Source organism: Lynx rufus, unplaced genomic scaffold (assembly GCF_022079265.1).
Source record: "Lynx rufus isolate CCGP_SWC_20201006 ecotype Redwood Valley unplaced genomic scaffold, mLynRuf1.p SCAF_28, whole genome shotgun sequence".
Classification (NCBI taxonomy): domain Eukaryota; kingdom Metazoa; phylum Chordata; class Mammalia; order Carnivora; family Felidae; genus Lynx; species Lynx rufus.
The window spans coordinates 6,735,248-6,761,030 of record NW_025814843.1 but is presented as its reverse complement, the minus strand read 5'-3'; the positions used below and the strand labels follow the sequence as shown (position 1 = coordinate 6,761,030).

Sequence of the window (25,783 nt, the reverse complement as noted above, 5' to 3'; positions counted from 1 at the left end):
AGCCACCCAGGCGACCCTAGAATTTATTTTTAAGCAACCTGGAGCCAACATAGGGCTCAAACTCACAACCCTGAGATCAAAAATAGCGTGTCCTACTGACTGAACCAGCCAGGCCACCCACGACCCCAGTCTTTATTTAGTTGGCTCCCTGCTATATTCTTGGGTGCTAAGACAGTTTTTTATTGCTATTTAAAATGTCACATAATGTGTTTTCCTAACATTGCTGATATACAGGGACGATATTTAGATGACTATGTTAATTTTATAACTAGCCAAAGTACTAATCTGCCTCATTTTTGAATTTGAATTGATCTCAGATGGTACTCAAGGTACCATTCTGGAAATAATTTTTGCCTTGGCTCTCCTTCTATTGATTGATATTTCTTATACATTTGTATGTATTTACTTTTCTCATACTTCTAGATCAGTACCGAATGACAATATTGATTGTATGATTCTCATGTTTTTTCTCACTTGAAACCAAATACTTTTTTTCTGATTAAAGTCTGTGCATTTCTGTGTGTGTACATGTGTGTGTGTGTGTGTGTGTGTGTGTGTGTGTGTGAGAGAGAGAGAGAGAGAGAGAGAGAGAGAGAGAATGAAGATGAGCATGAATTAGGAACAGCTATTAAAAATTTTATTAAATGCCTTTTTGGTATCAATCATGCCATGAGGAAATGTTTCTCCCTGTGTAGCTACTGGTATCACAAATCATAGTAACATGTTTTCTGCGGTTGAACCATTCCGGTCTTCCAGAAGTGATCCCTACATGGCTCATAGTTTACATGTTTAATGTATTTTTACATGTGGTATGGTAATATAATTTCTGCATAAAAGTGTTTAAATGAGATTGGTTCATACTTTATATTATGAAGGTCTTCTATAGGCTATGCTAGCTTTAAAAATCAAATTGGGAAATTTTCCATCTTTAGTTCATTCATATAGTAAAGAGTTACTGATCATCTTGTGAATGAAACATATCTTTGATCTCCTTGAGCTCAAAAAAGTTTCCCCAGACTTCAGAACATTTGTGGTGGTATAATTTTCCGTTCTTTGAGACTGAAATCCTTCTGAGCCGGAAGTCTTTGGGGAAAGGTAGATGATTCTTCAAAATCTGTGAGGTTTGACTATTTCCTCAGCATCAGATGCATGTGGGCGTGTGTGAACGTGTACATGTATTCACATACGTATTTTTGTTTTCTTAGTTGGTTTTATTTATTTATTTATTTATTTATTTATTTATTTATTTAGAGGGTACAAGCTAAGAAGAGGGGCAGAGGGAGAGACAGAGAGACTCTTAAGGAGGCTCCATGCTGAGTGCAGAGCCCAATGCGGGGCTCGATCTCACGACTGTGAGATCATGACCTGAGCCACCATCAAGAGTTGGACACTTAACTGACTGAGCCATCCAGGTGCCCCGTTAGGTTTTTAAATATTAGTTTTAAGAACTGCTTATTGGAATGTTTTTTAGTAGCCAGGTGTGTGGTAGTTTAAAAAGGTGTCCACAATTTCCTTAATACACCTCCCTTTATAAGGTGGGGACTAAGTACTGCCTGATGTATGGGCCGAACTTAGTGAGTCACTCCTAATGAGAGCATATGGCAGAAAGGACAGGGTGTCCTTTTCGAGAGCAGGCCGTATAAAAACACTGTAGCTCCTTCTTTCTTTCTTGGATTGCTCACTTTGGGGGAAGCCAGCTGCCATGTTGTGAAGACGCTTGGGTAGCTTTATGAAGAGACTCATGTGGTGAGGAACTAAACCTTCCTGCCAGGAACCCGGTGAATGAGCTTAGTGCCAAATCTTCCAGAACCCAGAAAAGCCTTAAGTCTTAGTTGACATCTTGACCTCAGTCATGAGATAACCCGAGTCAGAACCACCCATCAAAGCTATTCCCTGAATCATGACTCACAGAAACCGTGTATAATATTTGTTGTTTTAAGCTATTCAGTTTTGGGATAATTTGTTATACATCATAGCTAACCAGTACAAAGAGTTTCATTGATTTCTTTTTAATTTCCTGACTTATTTCTTATCAAAGCTTTTTGGCCCATACGTTTCTGCCTTTTGAGACATATTAAGATTCTTTTTAGCATGATAAATGATCAATCAAATGTGAAATATTGGAAAAGACCTGTATTATTAATTACATATACGTAACACCTCTTTTTTGCCTCTTTAATACAAACAAATTGAGAAGGATTAGTTCAAAATGTGTAACATTCAATCGTCAGTTTCTTCTTATTTCTTGGTTTTTATTTTATATGTTTGCATACAAAGTAACTTGCGTATTTATTGTTATATATGTTTTTGGATATAAAATTATTTTATCTTTTTTTTTTTTTTTGCTATTTTTGTTAATGTGACATATCCTCTAAGTTGATGTTTTCCTTTATACTTCTGGCAAGCTTTTTGTTTTTCAAACCTATGCTTCGATTTTAGATTCAGGATGCTGGGTCTTTAACTTCTTGAATCTTAAATATCTACTCCTCTCAATGAATAACTTTTGGATGTTAAAAATAGTACACTTGGAAGTAAAGAAAGAACATGTCAAAATGTATTTAACTCATTGGTAAGAGCACTGGGCAGGTAGGATGCTGAAACTAGCATAAAAGCATTTGTGTCATTTAGTATTTACAGTCACTGAGGAAAGAACGAGATGGCCCATCCAAATAAAATGCTGCTAATTATCTCCAGGTCAGTGAAGAAGTAACGTTGGGGGTTACGGGACAGAAATCATTTGCATCCCTAATGGACAAAAATATACACGTAATCCTGTAACTGAAGCGGCCCTAATGAATAATAAATATCAAGCAAACTGAAAAGGGCAGTTAAAAAATCCTTGGGTTGGCCCCAGTGTGAGTGAAAGGAAATGGAATCCTTTTTTGACATATTTACAGGAGTTGGGGAAGTTTTCACGACACACACATGCTAGAAACATAGAGCAGTTTCAGAATGACCTGCCCCCCAAGACCACAAATGGTACCCATTTTAAGTGCACACTTTGAATTTTGACAAATGACTGCTCATCAGTCAGGAGAGGAAGATGTCTGTTACCGAGAAAAGATCCTCGGTCCTGTTTTCTGTCCATGCAATTGGATTTTCTCATCCCGGAGATTCATCCAAATGCAATCTCACGCCATGTTCTTGTCTGGCCGCTGCCTTTCTCTAGCGCGATGTGCTGAAGAGGTAGCCGTCCTATGGGGTATGTTAGCTCATTCTTGTTATTGCTGAGAAGTTTCCATTGTGTTGATGGACCACGATCTGTTGTCCACTCACTGGTGCGTATGTTGGCCTTAGCAAGTGCTTCAGTACCTGCAGTGCCTCCATTTATTGAGGACGTTTTGCTGCCAGCCATGTTTTGTGGTTTTCAGTGTAGGAACCCTTGAGCGCCTTTTACGTTTATTCCTAACCGATTCATGGTCCTCGATGCTACTCTTGTAAATGGAATTTTAAAACCTATCTTCCAGCATGTTTCTGTTGTCATAGATAAATACAGATTTGCGTATTTTGACATCACGCCCTGTATCCCTGCTCGTGTTGCTGTTAACTTTAGTAGGGATGGTCTGTGTAAACAGTTACAGAAGTTCAAGTGTCTCTGAGTAAAGGCAGTGGTGTGGTGTTTGGTTTTTTTTCTTCCCTCCTTAGCTTTCTAGACTGGCTAGGACCTCCAATATAATGCTGAACAGAAGTCCTATCTTGTTCCAGTGTTAATTAGGAAAAGAGTGTTCCAGATTTCATGGGTAAAAAGTATGACATTTGCTCTTGGTTTTTGGATGCTCTTTATGACATGACGTTTCCTTCTTTTCTCATAGTGTGCTGAGAGTTGAATTGTGAATCTTCTCAGATGTCAATCCTACATTTATTGAGAAGATGGTATAATATTCCTCCATTTTTCTGTAAATACGGGGCATCCCATTGCTTTTCAGGTTTTAAGCCAGTGTTTGTATTCCTGAGATAAACACCATTTGGTCATGATTATTATGGGTTCACATGTTGCTAGATTAGATTTGTCCCTATTTTTGTTAATAGTTTTTGAGTTTGTGTTTATGAGGATTACAAATTGTATCATAATGTCTTTATTATGTTTTACAAGTGAATAAATTGACTTCATAAAATGTTTTCGAAAGAAATTCATGTAAGACTGGTCTTATCTCTCCCTTGCATGGTCGAAAGAGTTCACCAGAACATCTGGGTTCGACATTACTTCACGGGAAGTAAGTCTGAAACAGAGAAGATCTAGTCTTTTTTTTCTTCTTCTTCTGGTTATGTCTCTTTTTCTCTCATTGTAGCCAGAAGTTTATCCGTTTTGTTGATCTTTCCGAAGAGTCGGTGTGCATTCTGTTGTCATTTTTGTTGTTTTTGTCTATTTCTCATACTTTTCACTCTTCTTTTGATTTTTTTTTTTTTCTGAGTGGTTTGGCCTTGGTTTGTTCCATTTCAAACTCCTTAAAGCTGTGAGGTTAGGTTTTGATGGCTGGCTGTGTCTTCTCTTCTAGTATTTGCATTTATTCAGTACTATGAATTTCCCCCCTGAATACTACTTTCGCTGCATTTCCTGAAGCTTCATGAGTTCTATTTCGTTTTCACTTAGTTCAGGGTATTATTTTACTTTATCTTGAGGCTTCCTCTGTGATCTGTGGGTTGTTTAGAAGTATGTTGTTTCACCTCCAAATATTTGGGGATTGCCCAGGTATCTTTCTGTTACTGGTTTCTAATTGAGTGACTTCGCGATCTGAGAACACGCTTTGCATGATTTCTTTTTTAAAAAATAAGGTGTGTTTTATGGCCCAGAACATAGTTTATGTCAGCAAATGCTCCATGTGAGCCTGAGAAAAGTGTGTATACCCTGGCTCTTTTGGGCACAGTATGTGCCTCTCTTGGTTGACGGTCCGGGATTTTTATGTAATGTGTATCTTCTCAGGTAAATACACATACCCGCAACTAAAAACTAAGTAGCCTCCAGTGAGTATTTATACAGCCTCAGTACTCCTGTTCAAAGCAAAAATATGTAAAATAAATCTGCAAACTAGTTGTTGCTGACGGGCAGAGATTATAACAGTCAACTATCAGACTTCTGGACGTTTCTTTCAATAGTACTCACTCTCAGTCTTACCTAGGGACTATCAGCTCTGTGCTACTGGTTCTCTTCTCCATCCCTGACACGTATGGAACTAATGGTCCCTTATTTCAAGGACATGTAAAGAATGCTCCCTTCATGGGAATTACTAAAGATGATTTCCGCTGTTTGCATGATAGGATAATATATTTTGCCAGTGCCTCATTTGGTTAAAAATGACTAATAGGTATCTTTAAAGCTCTGCATAGTGTTAAATTTAGCTTTATGATGAAGAGTGGGTAGAATAATTATAACGAATTTATTGAGTTTATATTTGCTTTTCTATTTCAGATATATTGTGGTGTGGCTTCATTCCCTGAAACAGAGAAGATCTAGTCTTTTTTTTCTTCTTCTTCTGTTTACCACTACTTGCTTACTAATCTGACCCCGTAATTATTTTTTTTTTTTTCACTTCTCCAGTTTTCTTCCTTTTTTCTTTGTTCTTAGCTTCCGGTTTGCACATGCTTTGGAGTCGTTAGGGGGGAAAATGAGAAGAGTCACTTTGTTTTCCCTTTATGGAGGTGGCCATTAGGTTGGGTTTTGTGGATTGTTCTTGCTTGTTTTCAATACGATGATGGCTTCCTGTTGCTCCAAGTGTGACCCCACATGTGGATTCTTCTAGAAGTATGCTGGCATTTCAGCCACCTACCCAGCGGTTGCTTCCACCCTGAACCTTGAGGGTTTGCATGATTAATGACTGTGACTTCTCTTTGTGTTCCAGCCTGAAAGAATAGACCCAAGTGCATCTCGACAAGGATATGATGTCCGCTCTGATGTCTGGAGTTTGGGGATCACATTGGTACGTTCGTCATGGTAGATGTAGCATTGAAAGAAAATTTTATCAGTCTTCCACCGCTCATAAGAACTGCCTTTCTCTCTCTCTCTCTCTCTCTCTCTCCTAGTCTTTGACTTTACTTACCTGTTTTTTTCCTCCATGGTCATAATCACAGGGACTATATCTTCTAGTTGTTGAAAAAAAGTATGTGTTTTACTTTAAAAATCAAACCAGGGTTGACAGTTTCCCTCAAGGTTTAGGAAGTGCCTTGGGCTCTTTGGTGCCGCGCTGGGTCCCTTGGCCACAGATACGAGGTGCCAGCAACCGCACTAGGAACAGGAACGGGGGAGGGCGGCGCCCCCACGGGCAGTGCAGCGGTGAAGGCACCTGTCTGCTGCCGCCTCCAGCGGGAATAGCATGTACTCTCTGTACAGCATGTGTATTAGGTGTATGTGTTGACACGGACGAGCAGAGTTTCTACTTGAAATCTTCTACTCACTGAACAGAAAAGTCACACGTGAATGAGCTACAAGTAATTCAGTTCTTGTGGAACCAGAACAACCGAGGCAATAAACCTAATGAAAGTTCTACTTTCAAACAACACTGAGAAAGAATAGTAAGGAAGCTACTTAACTTGCAGCTAAGCACAATTAAGCAAATTCTTCTTTCTCACCTGTACCTGTACTGAAATTTTCCTTCTATCTTAAAAGTTATCTGTATTTGCTCATTACTTATCTTTGTTACCAAATGTTGTTTTGAAATTTTGGATTTCTTTTCTTGTGCTTGCTGCTTTATCACGGCTTGGTGGTGTTTTTCTGACCTTGGACAGCTTCTTCTACATGGGCTGTGAATTTCCCATCACTAGATGGGGCTGTGCCCTGTTTGGTAGGCAGCCCCAAACTTTCCCGTTCATTTCCTCCCCTTTGTAATGAGGTCCCACGGCCCTCAGCTGAAGAAGCCCTGAGGCGCTGTCCTCAGTGCTGCCTCTCAGGTGCCTTCTTCTCTCACGAGCTTGGGGTCACACCCTCGCATAGCGATCACCTACCAGCATACCTAAAACGGGGCTCATTTAGGCCATGCTGCAGACTTAGACCTACTTTTTTGGAAAAAGCACAATTTCTGGGTTTTCATTATCCTCAGAACAGAGCAAGAGAAAGGGGAGAATTGACCTTTAAACAATTGGGACATAACGTCCGTAAGATCCTTCGGATCTGGTTTGGGATGGTTTAGAGATGCTGTCCTGAGCACCCCACCATTGGGGTTTTGATCCAGACTTGATTTCTTCTGTTGTGGTAATATCTGGCTGTGGCCAAAACTGTAGTAACCACAGGATGGCTGGAGAACAGAATCGCACATTGCTTCCTTTGAGCTCAGGTTGGGCTTTTGTTGATTGAACCTTCTCTTCCCTTAAAAATGAATATGACCACTGTTCTGGACGTGGCCTTCCATTCAGATAACTATCGACTGTGCAGACTTTGTACCAAGAGTGTTCTAAAGCCAACCTTCCAGGATCCTTCACACAAAGGAATCAGAATTGAGGGCTATCCCAGCTCTTATGTGGTGGGGACGTGGTCCGGGCTTAAGTTTGGGGTTTCCTTTAGTCCCAGTCCTTGAACTCAGTTGATACGGAATTCTCTGTATTACCTTGATTTCTAATCACCCCTTCCGCTTAGCCTTACTAATTGGGAAAATTATATATCTTGTATATCTTGCTTTTCCCTCTGTGTTCTCTTTAGTACGAGTTAGCCACAGGCCGATTTCCTTACCCAAAGTGGAATAGTGTATTCGATCAACTAACACAAGTCGTGAAAGGAGACCCTCCACAGCTGAGTAACTCAGAGGAAAGGGAGTTCTCCCCCAGTTTCATCAACTTTGTCAACTTGTGGTGAGTACGTGATGTCCAAATGCGCAACAAACACGCGGTGAGAACAGCCAGTGTTCCTGGCTCCCTGCAGTACTGGGCCTCCATGCCCTGGGGGGGGGGTGGCCCTCTTCCTGTCGCTCTGCCTCTGTGCCAGAACTCTGGGCCACTTTGGCCACACGGAAGGTTCCAGCGGGCCTGGAGAGCATCGCTCTTGTGTTCTGCTAGTTGGATACTGATTTCTAGTACCTGGTACAAGAAATCCAGCCTCTGCGAGACTGATCATCTTATTCAGGTGCGGCTCTAACAGTGCAGTTGTGCTAGAATTGCGGGGAAGCTTTTACGAAGTCAAGAACCTACCAGGTCAGATTGGCATTTCAGGGCTGGCCCTCTGCTCCGACACAGCCTATGACGTAGTGCGATGCACGTAGGAGAGACCACCCAAAGCTTGGTGGGTCAGCTGAGTACTGGCTCTCTGAAAGCCGCTTCCGGGGAAGCTGTGAGCCCGACACCTGGTGTTGTTTGTCCACCTTTTAACAGGTGTGTGTGCATGTGCACACCTGCGTGTGCGTAGAACGTAAAAATAAGAACGTGCAGATACGGCAGGAACACAGTCGTGCTTTGTACTGTTTCAGTCTGTATTTTAATGTTTTATTTATTTTTGAGAGGGAGAGAGAGAGAGAGAGAGACAGACAGAATGTGAGGGGCTAGGGGCAGAGAGAGAGGGAGACACAGAATTTGAAGCAGGCTCCAGGCTCTGAGGTGTCAGCACAGAGCCCGACGCGGGGCTCGAACTCACGAACTGTGAGATCATGACCTGAGCTGAAGTCGGGTGCTTAACTGAGCTACCCAGGTGCCCCTGTTTCAGTCTGTGTTTTAAATGACACCTGTTTTGTTATCATTTGAATATTTTTGATAATTATTCTGTGTATCCAACATGATTTAAAATAATGCGTTTCTGGGCAAAAAGTGTTCTTGAAAATGCTTTCCTTTTTCTGCTCATTTTTTTCTTGCCAAGAACGCTATCTCCCTCCTCTTTCTAGGCCCTGTAAGACTTACATTTCATGGTCCAGCATTGCCCTCTTTTTGAATAATTAGAAAATATTTGTTAGACTCTAGTTTTTAAGTCCCTTTCATCTTTTGTTTTTAAATTTTTTTTTCAACGTTTATTTATTTTTGGGACAGAGAGAGACAGAGCATGAACGGGGGAGGGGCAGAGAGAGAGGGAGACACAGAATCGGAAACAGGCTCCAGGCTCTGAGCCATCAGCCCAGAGCCTGACGCGGGGCTCGAACTCACGGACCGCGAGATCGTGACCTGGCTGAAGTCGGACGCTTAACCGACTGCGCCACCCAGGCGCCCCAAGTCCCTTTCATCTTTTGTAATGAAATTCTCCTTTTGCAATGGTTTCCCAGGGGGTGACGGATACCTCAGGGTTTTCTAGGTGGAAGAGGACCATTAGCATGACTCAAATTGGCTGCTTTTTCCTTTTTTATCTTTTTTAAGCTTATATATTTATTTTGAGAGAGAGAGGAAGAGAGAGTGAGTTTGTGCAAGCAGGGGAGAGGGGAGAGACAGAGAAAGAGAGAGAATCCCAAGCAGGCTCTGCATGGTTAGCACAGAGCCCAACATGGGGCTCGATCCCACGAACCTGTGAGATCATGACCTGAGCTGAAATCAAGAGTCAGATGCTTAACCAGATGAACCACCCAGGTGCCCCTGCTTCTTCCATTTTTACCAGTTTGCAAACACCTATACAGTTTATATAATTGCATGTGATAATTTTATATATTCCATTTTAATGAAGTAATTTGGTTAAAGTAATCTGTGTGAGTCAAAGAGCATAATTTCTAAAATAATTAAGAGTTGTTTAATCCCTCGATCTCTTTGTTTTATTTTTTAAATTATTTTTTAATTTTAATTTTAATTTTTTTTAATGTTTATTTTTGAGACAGAGAGAGACAGAGCATGAACAGGGGAGGGTCAGAGAGAGAGGGAGACACAGAATCTGAAACAGGCTCCAGGCTCTGAGCTGTCAGCACAGAGCCCGACGCGGGGCTCAAACCCACAGACTGCGAGATCGTGACCTGAGCCGAAGTCGGACGCTTAACCGACTGAGCCACCCAGGCGCCCCCTTTATTTTTAAAATTTTTTAATGTTTATGCATTTTTGAGAGAGAGAGAGGGAGAGAGAGAGAGAGAGTGGGGGAGGGGCAGAGAGAGGGAGACAGAATCCGAAGCAGGCTCCAGGCTCCGAGCTGTCAGCACAGAGTCTGACGCGGGGCTCAAACTCACAAACTGTGAGATCATGACTTGAGCCGAAGTCGGACACTCAACCGACAGAGCCACCCAGGAGCCCCTGGTCTGGTCTTTTTTTAAGTATTTATTTATTTACTTTGAGAGAGAAAGTGTGTGTGCGTGCAGGGGAAGGGCAGAGAGAGAGAGAGAGGGAGAGAGAGAGAATCCCAAGCAGGCTCCACACTGTCAGCTCAGAGTTTGATGTGGGGCTTGATCCTACGACCCTGGGATCATGACCTGAGCCGAAATCAAGAGTCAGACGCTCAACTGACTGAGCCACCCAGGCGCCCAGTCCCTTGATCTCTTGACTGGTTTTGTTGCATCTATGTGTAGTACTTGTATATTTTTTTAAATTTCTGTGTCTCTCGTTGCCAGTTCTCCCCTGTAGATAATGGTTATAGACATCAGTGTTCCATTGTTTTCCCTGAGTAGGTCCATGGATCCATCTCATTCCAGATCATCAGGGGCCGTAGTTGGAGTACATCTGTTTTTACGACCTGCTCCTATCAGCTCTCTGTGTTTGTCCATCCTCCCTTCCACTGTTCCTGGGCATTTTCTGTCCTCGCTAACCTGGATCATTCAGGTTTCTGATTGGTTTCCTCGTAATCCAGTGCCGTTTTGTGCCAAACCATTCTCCTTTTTGTCAGAGTTGTATTTTTATTGATGTACGTCTGATCATGTTACTTTTTGTTTAAAACTGCCTAGAGCATGCATTTTTTTTTTTTTTAAAAAGAAATCAACGTTTATTTATTTTTGGGACAGAGAGAGACAGAGCATGAACGGGAGAGGGGCAGAGAGAGAGGGAGACACAGAATCGGAAACAGAGCATGCATTTTTAATAGCGTGCTATCACCCCTAAGGGGGCAGAAATTTATTCTGGAGAGGAAAACCTCTTGGATAGCGTAATGGTCTGCAGCCCTCCAAAGGGCTGCTACAGAACGTCTGCAGATTGGCGGAATTGAAATTTCACAGGAAGGTAGGGCAGTAATGAATAAAAGATTAGAGAGTACTGGTCTAGAGGCTTACCCTGGCCCTTAAAATAAAGACTAAATTAACATGGCTTTCAAAACACATTATTATTTAAAAAAACCTTCTTGTTGTTGTTTATTTATTTTGAGGGAGGGAGAGAGAGAGAGAGCAAGCGAGAACATGAGTTGGGGAGGGGCAGAGAGAGGGGGAGGGAAAGAGAGAATTCCAAGTAGGGTTCGAGCTGTCAGCACAGAGCCTGAGGAGGGGCTCACACTCACGAACCGTGAGATCATGATCTGAGCCAAGATCAAGAGTTGGACACTTAACTGACTGAGCCACCCAGGGGCCCCTCAAAACCCATTATAACCTGGACCTGGTTTATGGCCCTGGCCACATTTCTCAGTACTCCCCTAGAGCTGTTTTTCTGCCAAACTGAGTTTCTTCAGTTGTGTGAGTTAAAAGCATACAGGAGATATGGGAACATAGTCTCACGGTCTTTGGGTAGATTAAGATTTCTCCCAACAGCACACAGAAAGCTGCTAAGCGTAAAAGAAGAGATTGATAAAATTCAGTTTCATTAAAACTGAGAATGTCTTTTGATGAGGAGACACCAATGAATGAAATGCCCTCCCATGCGGTCTCCTTGCCGTATAGACACTCTATACGGGACTTTCAATCAGAATACGTAGAGAGTACCTATGAGTATAGAACACTTACACTATGAAAGTGACAACCGATAATGGCCAGATACATGAAAAGGTGCTTAAAAAGATGATATTCGGGTGCTCTGTCAGCATATGAAAGGGTGTTCCTCGGGTGTGATGGGACATCAGGGGAACTCAAATGAAATCCTACGATGAAATACCATTACCGTCGCCAGAATTGACTACAGTTTAAAAGGCTGATGGTACAGGAGGGTCTGGAAGCCCCTGGAAGTCCCGTGCAGTAGCTGTAAGACTGTATGTGGTGCAGTGTCATTGGGAGATTGGCAGTATCTCATACAGCCGGTGGAATACAGCTGGTGCCTACGTTATGCTCCAGCAATTCTGTCCCAAGTGGATGCCCAGCGAAAACAGAGACAGAGGCACGCTAAAGGACGTGTGGAAGAATGTTCACAACGGTGTATTCGTAATAATCTCCAGTTAGAAAGGAGCGCCTGGGTGGCTCACTTGGTAAAGTGGCCAACTCTTGATTTCGGCCCAGGTCGTGATCTCAGGGTCCATGAGTTCCAGCCCCGCATCAGGCTCTGCACTGACAGCGCATAGCCTGCCTGGGATTCTCTGTCTCCCTCTCTCTCTGCCCCTTCTCTGTTCCCTCAAAAATAAATAAATAAATGTAGGGAAAAGAATAGCATTTATCCCCAGGAGAGTGGACAGTAAGTTCTAGCATTGTTAGCACAGTGGTACACAGCATCTGAGGTTGGACTGTTGCTACACTCAGCCACGGGTAAACCTCAAACAGTGTTGAGTGAAAGGAGCAATACATAAAACAGCGTGTATGGTTTCATTGACGTGGAATTTCAAAAAGCAGACAAGAATGAATAAAAGGTAATAGAATCAGAATATTGATACTCTTTATTTTTGTTCCATGCTGAGGGCGTGTGTGTTTTCCTGAATGTATGCTTCAATCAAAAGTTCGCTTAAGGGGGGGCGCCTGGGTGGCTCAGTCTGTTGAGCATCCGACTTCAGCTCAGGTCATGATCTCGCAGTTCATGAGTTCAGGCCCCACGTCGGGCTCTGTGCTGACAGCTCGGAGCCTGGAACCTGCTTCGGATTCTGTGTCTCCCTTTCTCTCTGCCCCTCCCCCGCTCATGCTCTGTCTCTCTCTGTCTTTCATTCCAATTTAAAAATTTTTTTTTTTCAACGTTTATTTATTTTTGGGACAGAGAGAGAGACAGAGCATGAACGGGGGAGGGGCAGAGAGAGAGGGAGACACAGAATGGGAAACAGGCTCCAGGCTCTGAGCCATCAGCCCAGAGCCCGACGCGGGGCTCGAACTCACGGACCGCGAGATCGTGACCTGGCTGAAGTCGGACGCTTAACCGACTGCGCCACCCAGGCGCCCCCATTCCAATTTTAGTATATGTGCTGCCGAAGCGAGCACTCTCTCTGTCTTTCAAAAATGAATAAACATAAAAAAATAAAAAATAAACAAAATAAATAAATGTAAAAAAAAAGTTCGCTTAAGGAATAAGAAGAAGCACTTAGGGACCAAAATGATGACGCCAGCTCACAGTTTAAATTCTCCCTGCTTTAGCTTCCTATTTAAATCATTAACAGATTTGTTGAAGTTTATTTATTTTGAGAGAAAGAGAAAGTGTGCACAAGTGGGGAAGGGGCAGAGAGAGAGGGAGACCCAGAATCCCAAGCAGGCTCAGCACTGTCAGCACGGAGCCCAGTGCACGGCTCGATCCCATGAGCCATGAGATCATGACCTGACCCGAAACCAAGAGTCAGACACTTAATTGGCAGAGCCACCCAGGTGCCCCTTAAGTCATTAATGGAATTTTTAAAAGGGAAACCCAGCCTTTGCTTGCACTGTCCTCAAGGAGTTCTTGTGAAATAGCACAGATGAGACTGACTTCAGGGATGGGCCAACTGATGGCAGAGTTTGCATGCACAGAGGGAGAGTGCCACGGGGACGGTAGGAGATCTGCACAGGAACTGCTCAGCTGGGCACAGCAGGACCCGGAAAAAGAGGCAGCTTGAGGGACAGGCAGTTAGGAAGCTTATCTCGATCCGAAAAATGTCTCGAGGGAGCATTCTCTACTGGATCCCAGGCACGGCCGGGACTCTTCGGCAGTGTTCACCCCTGCCTTCTCCTTGGCTCAGGCTCTGCTGAAGTGACTCCTGCTGAGGACACTTGTGTTGGTCAGAGTCTGGGAGCACAGCGGAAGCTGTCCTAACAACCCAGGAAACGCATCCCTTGCCAAGGTGACAGTGCTCCAGAGATGGCCCTCTACTCTTTCTCCCGGTCACCCAGGGCTGTGACATGAGCACTGATGCCCTGGGGGCGTGAAGAAACACAAATGAAGATGAGCGCCGTATCAGCCTGCAAACTTGGAGCCAATACTCCCTTGTAAAATTTGCCAGTGAAGAAGTCAGGGACGAAAACTGGTCAGAATGGATGAATTTGAATTCAGGACAGGTTTTTCAATGAACAAACACGGTTTCTGAATTGAAGAGGAGGAAATGGTGGTAAACAGCATATTGGGTATTGCACGGTTGACCGAATCTATAGAGCAGGAAACACCCTTGAGTGAATCCTGCAGACAAGAGGGGTAAGAAAGACGAACAGGAGACACACGATAGGAGTCCTGGAGAACAAAATCCAGGAGACCCCACTTAACTGATTATAGTAGAGAGAGAATTAAAATAAAAATGATCTTTACTTGAAGAAAATCTTGAGTCCCTAAATTATAGTACCAGACCAAATTAACTCAGAGGGGAGGGGAAAAAAAAGCCATCTAAGGATGTTGTAAGATTTTGTTGTTGTTTTTTGCATTCAGAGAGAAAACTTGACAAGCTTTCGTTGAAAACACAGGCACACATTAATGTTCACACCAGTGTAGAAAGACATAGAGCAGTACCTGACGAGTGTTATGATGGGTGAGACCACTTTAGATTATTAGGGTGCATTCGATCCAGGACAGGAATTGCACCAAAACTACTAAAATACCGGTTAAACGTTTCATGGTATCTTTTAAAATGTAGCAGCATTAGAACAACGCCATGGAGTCCACAGAGTTCTAAAACTACGTGGAATCAGAAATTACGGGAGGTAAGATCTCCAGTAAGGGGTTAATATCCAAAATATGTAAAGAACTCGTACAACTCAACACCAAAAAACTGTAAATAATACCATTAAAAAATGGGCAGAGGACCTGCATAGACATGTTTCCAAAGAAGACATCCAGATGGCTAACAGACACATGAAAAGAAGTCCAGTGTCACTCATTGTCAGGGAAATGACAATTGATGCAAATCAAAACCACAATGAGGTATCACCTCATACCTGTTAGAATGGCTAGAATTAAAAAGCCTAGAAATATCAAGTGTTGGCAAGGGGGTGGAGAGAAAGGAACCCTCATGCAGTGTTGGTGGGAATGCAAATTGGTGCAGCCATTGTGGAAAACAGTATAGATGGTCTTGAAAAAATTAAAAGTAGAAACATCATACAATCCAGTGGTTCGATTACTGGGTATTTAGCCGAAGAAAATGAAAACATGAATTCAGAAATAATGTGTGCACCGCTGTGTTTACTGCAGCATTTTTTAATAATAGCCAAGATATGGAAGCATCCATGGTTGTACAGATAAAGATGTGGGGTAGGGTGGGTGTGCGCGTGCCTGAGTGTAATGAAATATTACTCAGCCATAAAAAAAGAAAATCTTGTCATTTGTTACAACATGGATGGAGCTAGAGGATATTATGCTAAACGAAAGGAATCAGAGAAAGATGCCATGATTTCACTTATGCGCGGGATCCGAAAAAACAAAACAAATGAATAAACAAACAGCAGAAACAGACCTGGGAAAACTGAGAATTGATGGTCGCCAGAGGGGAGGAGGGCAGGGGAGGAGTGAAAGAGGTGGAGGGGGGAAGGGCGGCCAGGCTTCCAGTTGTGCGATGAGTAAGTCATGAGGATAAGAGGCACAGCGTGGGGAACGTGGTCAGTGACATTGCAATGGTGTCGCATGGTGACCAGCGGGAGCACAGCCTGACGCACAGACTTGTTGAATCGCTGTGTCGTACGCCTGAAGCTAACGTAACAGTGTGTGTCAACTGTACTTCAGGTGAAGAAAAATTGACTTCAATAAATTATGGGAGGTAAGGATTCCAAGAGGCTACTGATCAGAAAGACTAGTTGTTCGGCAGAAGCAAGACCAGATCCTTCAAGCCAGGGCCCCAGAATTCCCCAGGAAAAAGTGGAATGCAGTGTGAGTTCAGAAGAAATGCCAACACTCACTCCCAAGCACAAGGAACGAGAATTAGTAGAAACAACCGATGGCAGGGATAGATCCGACGACTTCAGATATTAGGACAATTAGAAAAAGTCTTTTCGTACGTTTAAAGAAAAATGAAGAAGCTCGGAAATAGAAGCAAGGAACACGCATCTCTGAAGAACAAAAGGGAACGTCCAGAGATAAAAAGCACACATTACAAATTCAGTGGCTGGAATAAACATTAGGTGTGACGATTGAAGAGAGATGAGTAAACTGAGAAGTGGGTCTGAAGCTGTCAGCAGAACTTTTGAAATGATGGGAAAGTTTTGTAACCTGCCCTGTCCACTGTGGTGGCCATAGCACTCCAAGTGTGGCCAAGGAGGTAAACTTTAAAATTTTATTTCATTGACGTTAATTTGACAAGTGACTCAACCTTATTGGATGTATGGGGTTTAACTGGTTGGGTTTCACGTGATAAGTGGGACCAAACTAATGGCAGTAGTAATTCTGAAACAGAAGATCGTCAGTGTTAATAAGAACTTGGTTAAACATTTCTACTCAGATGGCATCGTGAGTTTCTACGTTGGTGCAGCTTTTTGCTACAGTAGTTGACATGGAAAAAATCAAAAACCTAAGATTGTGGCAGCTTTACGAAGTAAACATCTGTGTGGATGACCGATGTGATGGAAATGCTCTGGAGGTCTGAAGCCTTGGCCTTGCTCTGCCCGGGACATCACTTGCTGCACGATCAGGGGTCGACAAGTGCTCTTTTCCGGACGGGGATCCACAGGAATTGGGCTCTGCCTAGAAATCAGGATCTGGGGAGTGAAAACATGCCCATGTCAGTCACTGCCTGGGCCACCGCGTGCTGCAGGGACACAGAATGGCAAGGGCATAGATACTGTTGGTGTAACCAGAGGACTGGATCTGTAATAATCCTAATATCAGCAGGGGGCTGGAACTTCAAAGAGCCGTTAGGGGACCTTGTTCTGTAGCGGTGGACCCAAAAAGGAGCAGCAGCGGTTGGGGCGCCTGGGTGGTGCAGTCGGTTAGGCGTCCGACTTCAGCCAGGTCACGATCTCGCGGTCCGTGAGTTCGAGCCCCGCGTCGGGCTCTGTGCTGACAGCTCAGAGCCTGGAGCCTGTTTCAGATTCTGTGTCTCCCTCTCTCTCTGCCCCTCCCCCACTCATGCTCTGTCTCTCTCGGTCTCAGAAATAAATAAACATTAAAAAAAAATTTTTTTTAAAAAAATAAAAAAAATAAAATAAAAAAAAAAAAAAAAAAAAAGGAGCAGCAGCGGTGAAATGGCTCTATCTAGCTCTGCTTCCTGCTTCGGGTTGTGGTACCGGCTAGGCACTCTGAGATTTGCGGAACAAATGCACGCATAAGCGCGCGCACCGTGCAAGCCAGAATTCCAAAATGCATGGAGTCTGATGCTAAAAAAAAAAAAAAAAAAAAAAAAAAATCAACTAATAAAACAAAACATGAATTTACTTTAAATCAAGCTGAGCTTGTGGACTAGTCCAAAATACAGTTCAAAATAAAATAAGTATATTTAGGCTGTCCGAGGAAATGAGGGTGTAAGTTCGATTAAAACTGAGAAAGAAGTGGGGCTCCTGAGGGGCTCAGTCAGTTAAGCGTCCGACTTCGGCTCAGGTCGTGATCTCGTGGTTCGTGGGTTCGGGGCCCGTGTCAGGCTCTGTGCGGACAGCTTGGAGCCTGGAGCCTCCTTAGGATTCTGTGTCTCCCTCTCTCTCTGCCCCTCCCCTGCTTGTGCTCTGCCTTTCTCTCACTCTCTCTCTCAAAAATAAAGAAGCCTTAAAAAAAAATTTTAGAAAGCTGAGAAAGAAGTAAAACAGAAATGATAAACAGAAATGATGCAGAGATTTAGAAATGAAAAAAACTTAGCCGTCGATACAAAAGACCGCATATTTGATGTACTCTAGGCCAGAAACAACTGGGGATAGAACTGGGGAAGTTGGCAGATAGGCCACAGGGATTTCCCAGCATGACACAGATTCAACTGCGTGAAAGAGTGGTTGAGCACCAGGGGGAACAGAAAGGGAACTGGTAAGATACATGTAGCGAATGTGGCGGGACATAATTCTGGAAGTGGGAGAAGCGGTATTGGAGATCATGTGGCGAAGCATTTGAGACTTGATGTTCTCAGCTTGGAATCAGATCTCTGTGCCGCGTGGGAGACACGAAGGTATCTAAATGTGTATCTAAATGCCCTGAAGGACGAGTGGAGAACAGTAGTGTAGAAGTTAGCAGGAATGTAGACTGTCTGGGAAGGTGTAAGCAATCAATTAGACTGACAGCCACCTTGCGATGAGCCACAGTAATTGCCAGAAAGCGAGCCATAGCTCCTTGTTTCCACGGAGGAAAAAGAATTGTTAGCCTTGTCCTAAAGCTTTATACGTCGGCACTCCATTATAATTCAAAATAAGGAGGAAATACAGATTTTTCCAGGAATGGAAAGAGTAAGAGTTTACCATTCATAGATTGCTTGAAAAGATATACTTGGCCCAGAAGGAGAGTGAACCCAGGAGAAGGGTGTTGCAGCTTGGTTCCCTGGAAGGCAGGCTTTTCTGTCTTTTTTTTTTTTTTTAATTTTTTTATTTATTTTGAAAGTGAGAGAAAGCGTGACTTGGGGAGGAGTAGAGAGAGACGGAGAGAGAGAATCCCAAGCAGTTCTCTGCACTGTCCTCCAGAGCCTGATGTGGGGCTCAAACCCACGAACTGTGAGGTCGTGACCTGAGCCAAGGTCAGATGCTTAACCAACTGAGCCCACCCAGGCGTCCCAGAAGCCAGGCTTTTGAGGCAGAGATCAGTGTGTGAAGCAGATGAGATGGCAGTGGCCTTGCCATCAACAGCTAGAGGAGCAGAGGGAAGTTGGCCTGCAGTGAGATCTTAACAAAGACCTCTACAGGCAAGGCGTACCACTGGGATGACCCTCCGGGGTTGGCCTGACATGCATGAGGGTCTTGATTTCCCTGCCCCTCTGTGGAGCAGTCATGAGCTCAGGCTGCCCCAGGGAGGCTAAGGTGGCTCTCTTCAGCCCAGGTCATCCCGAAGAGGCTGGCCACTGAGGGTTGTCTGCCAGGAGAATCCCTTCATACTGGAACTCGGTGTAGGTATAGTCGCCATAGCACAGCACCACATCCCGCCCAGAAGGTATGGAATATAGAAAACAGCACTGAGTTTGGAAACAGGTGAGGGGGCTCAGTCGGTTAAAGGCCTGACTCTTAGTTTCAGCTCAGGTTATGATCTCACGGTTCGTGGGTTCAAAGCCCACGTCAGGCTCCATGCTGATGGTGCGGAGCCTGCTTGGGATTCCCTCTCTAGCCCCTCCCTTGCTCTCTCTCTCTCTTTCTCAAAATAAATAAAAATCAATTAATCAGAAAAAAGAAATAGATGAACTACGTTGTCAGTGTTAATTAACTTTTGCAAGTAAAAAAAAAAAAAGAATTTAATTGAGATTGGAAGAGAGGGGTGATTAGGATACATGGTCCCAGACCAATATGGTAAATATAAACAACATGAAAATACCGCTGGCCACATTAATTAGACAAGGTAGGATTCAAGGCAAAAATATCAGGGCAGAGTGTTTTATTATATCAATATAGTCCTTAGTAAGGCGATGGTGCTCTCCGCGTTTGGACCAAAGGACACAGGATTGAAATTCAGAGCGCAAAAATTAAAAAAAAAAAAAATCTAAGGATAAATTGATAAAATTTATATATAGTTTACTTCCCAGACTTCTGGTTTCTCTTGGGTGGTGTCAGTATAAATACTAGTGTATGCATTTAGAAAACACGTGCATACACGCAATTTTATACACACATTCGTACATTTATTCGTAGTATTCGCAGCTGTGCTGTAATCTGTAATCAGTAGTTAACTTGTTTCTTGTTTTCCACTAATGCTTCTACACTGAATATCCTGAGGACAAATCCTTAGATTATAAATTGTTTAAGTGTGTGTGTGTGTGTGTGTGTGTGTGTGTGTGTGTGTACGTACATCTGGCAGGTTGTTCTCTTTGTTCCTTTTGTATCTGAAGGAAAAAAAACTGCTTGATTCTTTGTGATACTTCACTTGTGAAAAGAAAAGCACTTGGGTAACTGTGTTTCCGTTTTAATAATGGTATTTTTCTGTTATTTTAGCCTTACGAAGGATGAATCCAAAAGGCCAAAGTATAAAGAACTTCTGGTAAGTATGAGACCTTGGGAATTTTAGTTATTTGTATGAGACCTTGGGAATTTTAGTTATTTCCTTGCCCAAATGCTCTTAGCATGCTCATTCTCTAAGCAAGTAATGGTCTCCTGTGTTCTCAACAAATAGCCTGACCTAATTGAGTATTTTATTATTATGTTTTTAATAATTTTATTTTTTCTAATGTTTATTTTTGAGAGAGAGTATAAGCAGGGGAGGGGCAGAGAGAGGGAGAGAGAGGGAGAGAGAGGGAGAGAGAGGGAGAGAGAGAGAGAGAGAGAGAGAGAGAGAGAGAGAGAGAGAATCCTAAGCAGGCTCCCCATTGTCAGCGTGGAGCCTGACGCCGGGCTCAAACTCACAAACGCCAGATCATGACCTGAGCCAAAATCAGGAGTCAGATGCTTAACCAATTCCACTACCCAGGTTCCCCCACCGCCACCCCCCACCCCACCATTGAGTGTTTTTTTTTTTTTTAATAATGTTTGAGGGGCGCCTGGGTGGCGCAGTCGGTTAAGCGTCCGACTTCAGCCAGGTCACGATCTCGCGGTCCGTGAGTTCGAGCCCCGCGTCGGGCTCTGGGCTGACGGCTCGGAGCCTGGAGCCTGTTTCCGATTCTGTGTCTCCCTCTCTCTCTGCCCCTCCCCCGTTCATGCTCTGTCTCTCTCTGTCCCAAAAATAAATAAAAACGTTGAAAAAAAAATTAAAAAAAAAAATAATGTTTGAAACCAGTATTTGGAAAGAGAAAATTTGAAGTTACATTTTCCTCCTAATTTTTGGCTAGATTCTCATGGAAAAATTTGGCCTTGACATGTCATAAAAATTACCCCCCAGAATTTTAACATTCATTTCAGGAGCCACCGTCCACTGCCTGGCCTGTGTGTGTTTAACAAAGTTATTTTTTTTTTTTAAGTAATTTAAAAAATTTTTTTTAATGTTTTATTTATTTTTGAGACAGAGACAGAGCGTGAGCAGGGGAGGGGCAGAGAGAGGGAGACACAGAATCCGAAGCAGGCTCCAGGCTCTGAGCTGTCAGCACACAGCCCAACGCGGGGCTCGAACCCACAAACCATGAGCTCATGACCTGAGCTGAAGTCGGACGCTTAACCAACCGAGCCACCAGGCTGCCCCTACAAAATTATTCAAAATTATTCTGTATTAAACTCTCTCAATGCAAATTTACATCATACAGCAAATTCCCATTTCTTCAAAAGCTCACCCATCCCTGGGACTTGGTTGTTTTAAGCAGCGCTGGAATGGCTGCGGTCCTGGCAGTGAACAAAATGCTGTGACCTAATCAATAACGTGGTGATAGTTGAAGCAAAGACCCCCTTGCCTAGCTGTCCAGGGTGTTAGGTCAAACTTCTGGTCTGTGCCAGCAGGGACTCCGAAGATACCCAGCCCACGTACTTAGAGAAGCCATGAAAGAGAAACACTGGTAGAGATGGCGTGTGAAAGGGTGGGCTTGTGACGCAGATACGGGGCTGGTGGCTTCGGAGGGGACGGGGGCCGAAGTTCACAGGATGGGATTCTGTCGAGCCTCTTTCAGAGCAGGGTCTGGAGCACTGGAACAGCCTCTTCTCTAAGATCCTTCTGCACGTGGGGGATATGGGAGGCTGAAGCTTATGCCTGTGTCCCACGGGGAGTGGCAACCCATACTCATGTGGCTCTTCCTGGCTCTCAGATGGTGGCAGGGCCTCCAGCTGTGTTTGGGGCCGAGGAGCAGCTCTCCTGCTGTCTGCCTAGCAAATCCTCCCCGGTGTGCAGAGAAGCCTCCTGACCTCACTGCCAGGATGGCTCTTCCAGATCGGGCTTGCCCACACCCACTAACCGGTCTCTCGGAACGAGCGTGACCTTATTTCACAGCCATTATGGGGTGGGAGCCTTCTGTCCCGTGCCGTATCGAAATTGGGAAAAGCTCAGTGTGGGCTCCCCTACGAACTTTGATCATCTTTTCTTTTTTCTTGCAGAAACATCCCTTTATTTTGATGTATGAAGAACGTACCGTAGAGGTCGCATGCTACGTTTGTAAAATCCTGGATCAAATGCCAGCCACTCCCAGCTCCCCCATGTACGTCGACTGATCTCGCCGCTGCGTCAGACTCTAGGAAAAAGGGCTGAGAGGAGGCAAGACGTAAAGAATTTTCATCCCGCATCGCAGTGTTTTTATTGCTTGCCCAGACACCACGTGCAGTGAGATTGGTGTTCGTTTCCATCTTGTGTGTATGCTCCTGTCACCTAGACATGCATCCCCGTGATACCCGATCGATCACACAGTGTTCGTGCTGGTCAGAGAGACCTCACCCCGCTCTTTTGTGACGGACGTGTCCGTGACATGTGGAAGTCAGTACGATCAATTTATTGACTGTGATCAGATCACATCTTAACTTCATTTCTAGACTCAAAACCTGGAGACGCAGCCACTGGAATGGTGTTTTGTCAGACTTCCAGAAACTGGGAGCGCACGGTGATGGATGTACGTCGTCTGAACACAGAGACTCGGGCTTGAGCGAGAAGGGTTTGCACAGCCAACGAGACGCATTGCCTTCTGGAGCTGGGAGACAAAGGAGGAATTTTAATTTTCTCTCTTCACCAAGTGCAATAGATTTACTGATTTGATACTCTGTTGCTTCACCGTCACGGTCGATGTTCGGGGATCGATGTGCTCAGCCAAATTTCCTGTTTGAAATATCACGTTAAATTAGAACGAGTTTCTCTTTACCAAAAACCGTGTTGCGTTCAAAGAGGTGAACCCTGAAATACGGAGACAGGACAGAACGTGTTCTTTTCTCCTTGACTAGTCCTTCTCTTCATCGGGAAGACTCAGGAGTCTGCCACTCGTCACAGAAGGTGCTGCCCCTAAGAATTTTCTTTCTCAAAGTTCGGTGTCCTGCCAACTTGATGTTCCGTCTGCCACAAACCACCAGGACTGAAAGAAGAAAAACGTGCTGAGGGCCAAGTTTACGGGTGTTTCCAATTCTAGCATCCGATCTGGAACAACTTACAGCACCCTGTATTTCCCCTGGGTCCCAAGCCTGATACTTTAGCCATCATAACTCACTCACAGGGAGAAGTAGCTATAGAAGCGATGTGCCTTGACTGATGACGTAGAGATTGCTTATAGGCAGCACGAGACCAAACCTCAGTCGTCTGCCCGCACTGGCCCACATCTTCGGTTTCTGGATCCCTCCCCCTGCCCATGTGGTCTGTTGCCGCTAACTGACTTTTGCTCAGTCCAATATTTTGCCTTTTACCCCCCACCCCTCCATATCAAAACCATTTTTAATCATCCGGGATATTTAGCCCCAAATCCCTCCTGCACTCTAACGTGTAAAAGGCTGAGGAGCGTGGGGCCCCACTGATGTGGTAGGTGATGAGGAAGCATCTTCTAGAGACACATTTGACCAGATGAGGGTCTGAAATGGCAGTCTTTAGAGAAGCTTGTCACCCGTGAGAGTCTCTGGCACAGGTCACTGTCGTTTCTTGGAATTGGAATTCTACAAAAAAAAAAAAAAAAAGACAACAACAACAACAACCAAAAACCCACAAAACCCCAAAGCCCAAAACCACCCCTAGAATCTGCTCTCTTTTGCTATGCTGCCTCACTTACCCCTTAGCTGGGTCTTCCCTAGGTTTCGCTCAGGCCTCCCCGGCACCGAGCGTTGGGTTCCGTGTAACAGTTAAGCAGCCCTTGGGAGTGGCTCAGGCACACTGGGTAGGAAACGGCCGTGGGCCGAGAGGCACACAGTGCCATCCAGGAACCAGGCGGTGGCAGGTGTCGACGTGTCTCCTCCCAGGGTGGCCGTCGCAAACGGTATAGAACGATAGAGGGGAGACAGTGCTGTTTAAGGTTACGTCCCTGTCCATTTTCAGAATTCAGAAATGATTTCTCACTTTGGTCCGCCTGCCCAGTCTCCTTGTTTTTCTCCCCCCTCCCTGGCTCCCCAAACCTTAGACTTCCCAGTGTTCTGAACGGAGGCGTCGTTGCACGTCTTCCTTCGACCGCACCAAGCCATCATCCTCCGTTGCCCCCGGCGACTCAAGAGGAATCTGTTTCTCTGCTGTCAACTTCCCGTCTGGCTCAGCGTAGGGTCACTTTGCCATTAGACACATGGAGATCAAAGCAATTCTGACTGTCCAGGAGCTAATCTGACCGTTCTGTTGTGTGGACAACCACATAAAAAGGCAATTTTAGTGTATTAATCATAGATTATTATAAACTATAAACTTAAGGGCAAGGAGTTTATTACAATGTATCTTTATTAAAACAAAAGGGTGTATAGTGTTCACAAACTGTGAAAATAGTGTAAGGACTGTACATTGTGAGCTCTGGTTATTTTTCTCTTGTACCATAGAAAAAAAATGTATAAAAATTATCAAAAAGCTAATGTGCAGGGATATTGCCTTATTTGTCTGTAAAAATGGAGCTCAGTAACATAATTGCTTCTTGGAGCTTTGGAATATTTTATCCTGTATTCTTGTTTGAATTCCTCCTCTATTTAAGATATATACATGGAATCGAAGTGTTTATGTAATAGTTCTACCCTTTGCCTGCAGGTCAGTTGTAATAAATCTAGGCTGTGATGATGACTTTGTAATTTGATTTTCTGAAGTCAGACCCTGAGAGGGGAAAAATCAAGTAAATTCCATTAAATTATCTGTGCATTTCACATTGGGACAAACTCCCTTCTTCTGGAAGTGTTTATGGCTCCTTTTTTCCCCCCCTCCTCCCTTCTTGTGGTTGCTCTCTCTCTCTCTCTCTCTCTGTCTCTCTCTCTGCTCACTCTTCTTGAAACCACAGAGGTATTCGTGAAGCACCTGTTGAGTGGGTGTGATGCAGTCTCTTTTTCCAGTTTGCTCCTCTGTTGGTTGCCCTCACCTGCCCTGGCTTTCTCGATGCTAAAGGAAAAGGGTACCGTTCTTCAACCTGTGTCACGGTGGAGGTACACAGCTCGTAAGAACCCAGCCTGCCTCACGCTGGTGCCGTCGCTGCTGGGTGAGCACTGGATACCAGCTCAGATTGCGGTCACCGCTACTTTAGAGAGAAGGGTGGGGAGGAGGTTTGTGGGCCAAAGGCCTGTGGAGGCCAGACCTGAGAGGTTTATGGGCGGGAGGATAGATGTTGCTGAGCAGAAAGCCGTGGGAGCCTGGAAAGTGGGGGAGGGAAGAACTTCAAAGCTCCAGCACTGAATGTATCTGTTACATTAGCACCTCTCGGCTATTGGCCAAATCCTGACTCATTGATCATATGCAGATTCAGCACCTCACTCTTCCCCCGTGCCTGTTTCCTAACCTGATCTGAGATGCAGGAGGTATCGTTCTGGAACCAGCCGTGGTAGGTGAGTATCGAACGTTCTCCAGGGAATGGCCGTAGATAGCCTCCCCAGCTACGCCTTTGCTGCCAGGGGAAAGGATACCCCGCGGAGCTTCCAGACCCTGGCCGTGCAAGGCAATGTCATGGGAAATAGACTGTGAGCAACCTGCCTCTCCTGTATGTGTTCATCTCCTTTGATCCTGACTGTAGCCTTCCAAAGTCAGTTTGTAGTGCCTCGTCTTAGATAGAAGAGAGGAAAACGAAAGCAGAAACAAGGCTGAGAGAAGCAAACTT

The 25,783-nt window shown here is 44.3% G+C and overlaps 1 protein-coding gene across 1 annotated transcript in view; it reads left to right on the top strand.

Moving 5' to 3' along the window:
• Positions 1-24,762, top strand: part of MAP2K4 (mitogen-activated protein kinase kinase 4) — a 140,182-nt gene extending 115,420 nt beyond the window's left edge. The window contains exons 8-11 of the mRNA XM_047089781.1: positions 5,838-5,915; positions 7,628-7,776; positions 20,130-20,175; positions 22,146-24,762. Coding sequence (XP_046945737.1) covers positions 5,838-5,915; positions 7,628-7,776; positions 20,130-20,175; positions 22,146-22,259 — 387 coding nt within the window. The 3' untranslated portion in view covers positions 22,260-24,762. The remainder of the gene's footprint in view (positions 1-5,837; positions 5,916-7,627; positions 7,777-20,129; positions 20,176-22,145) is intronic.
• Positions 24,763-25,783: the final 1,021 nt, after the last annotated feature.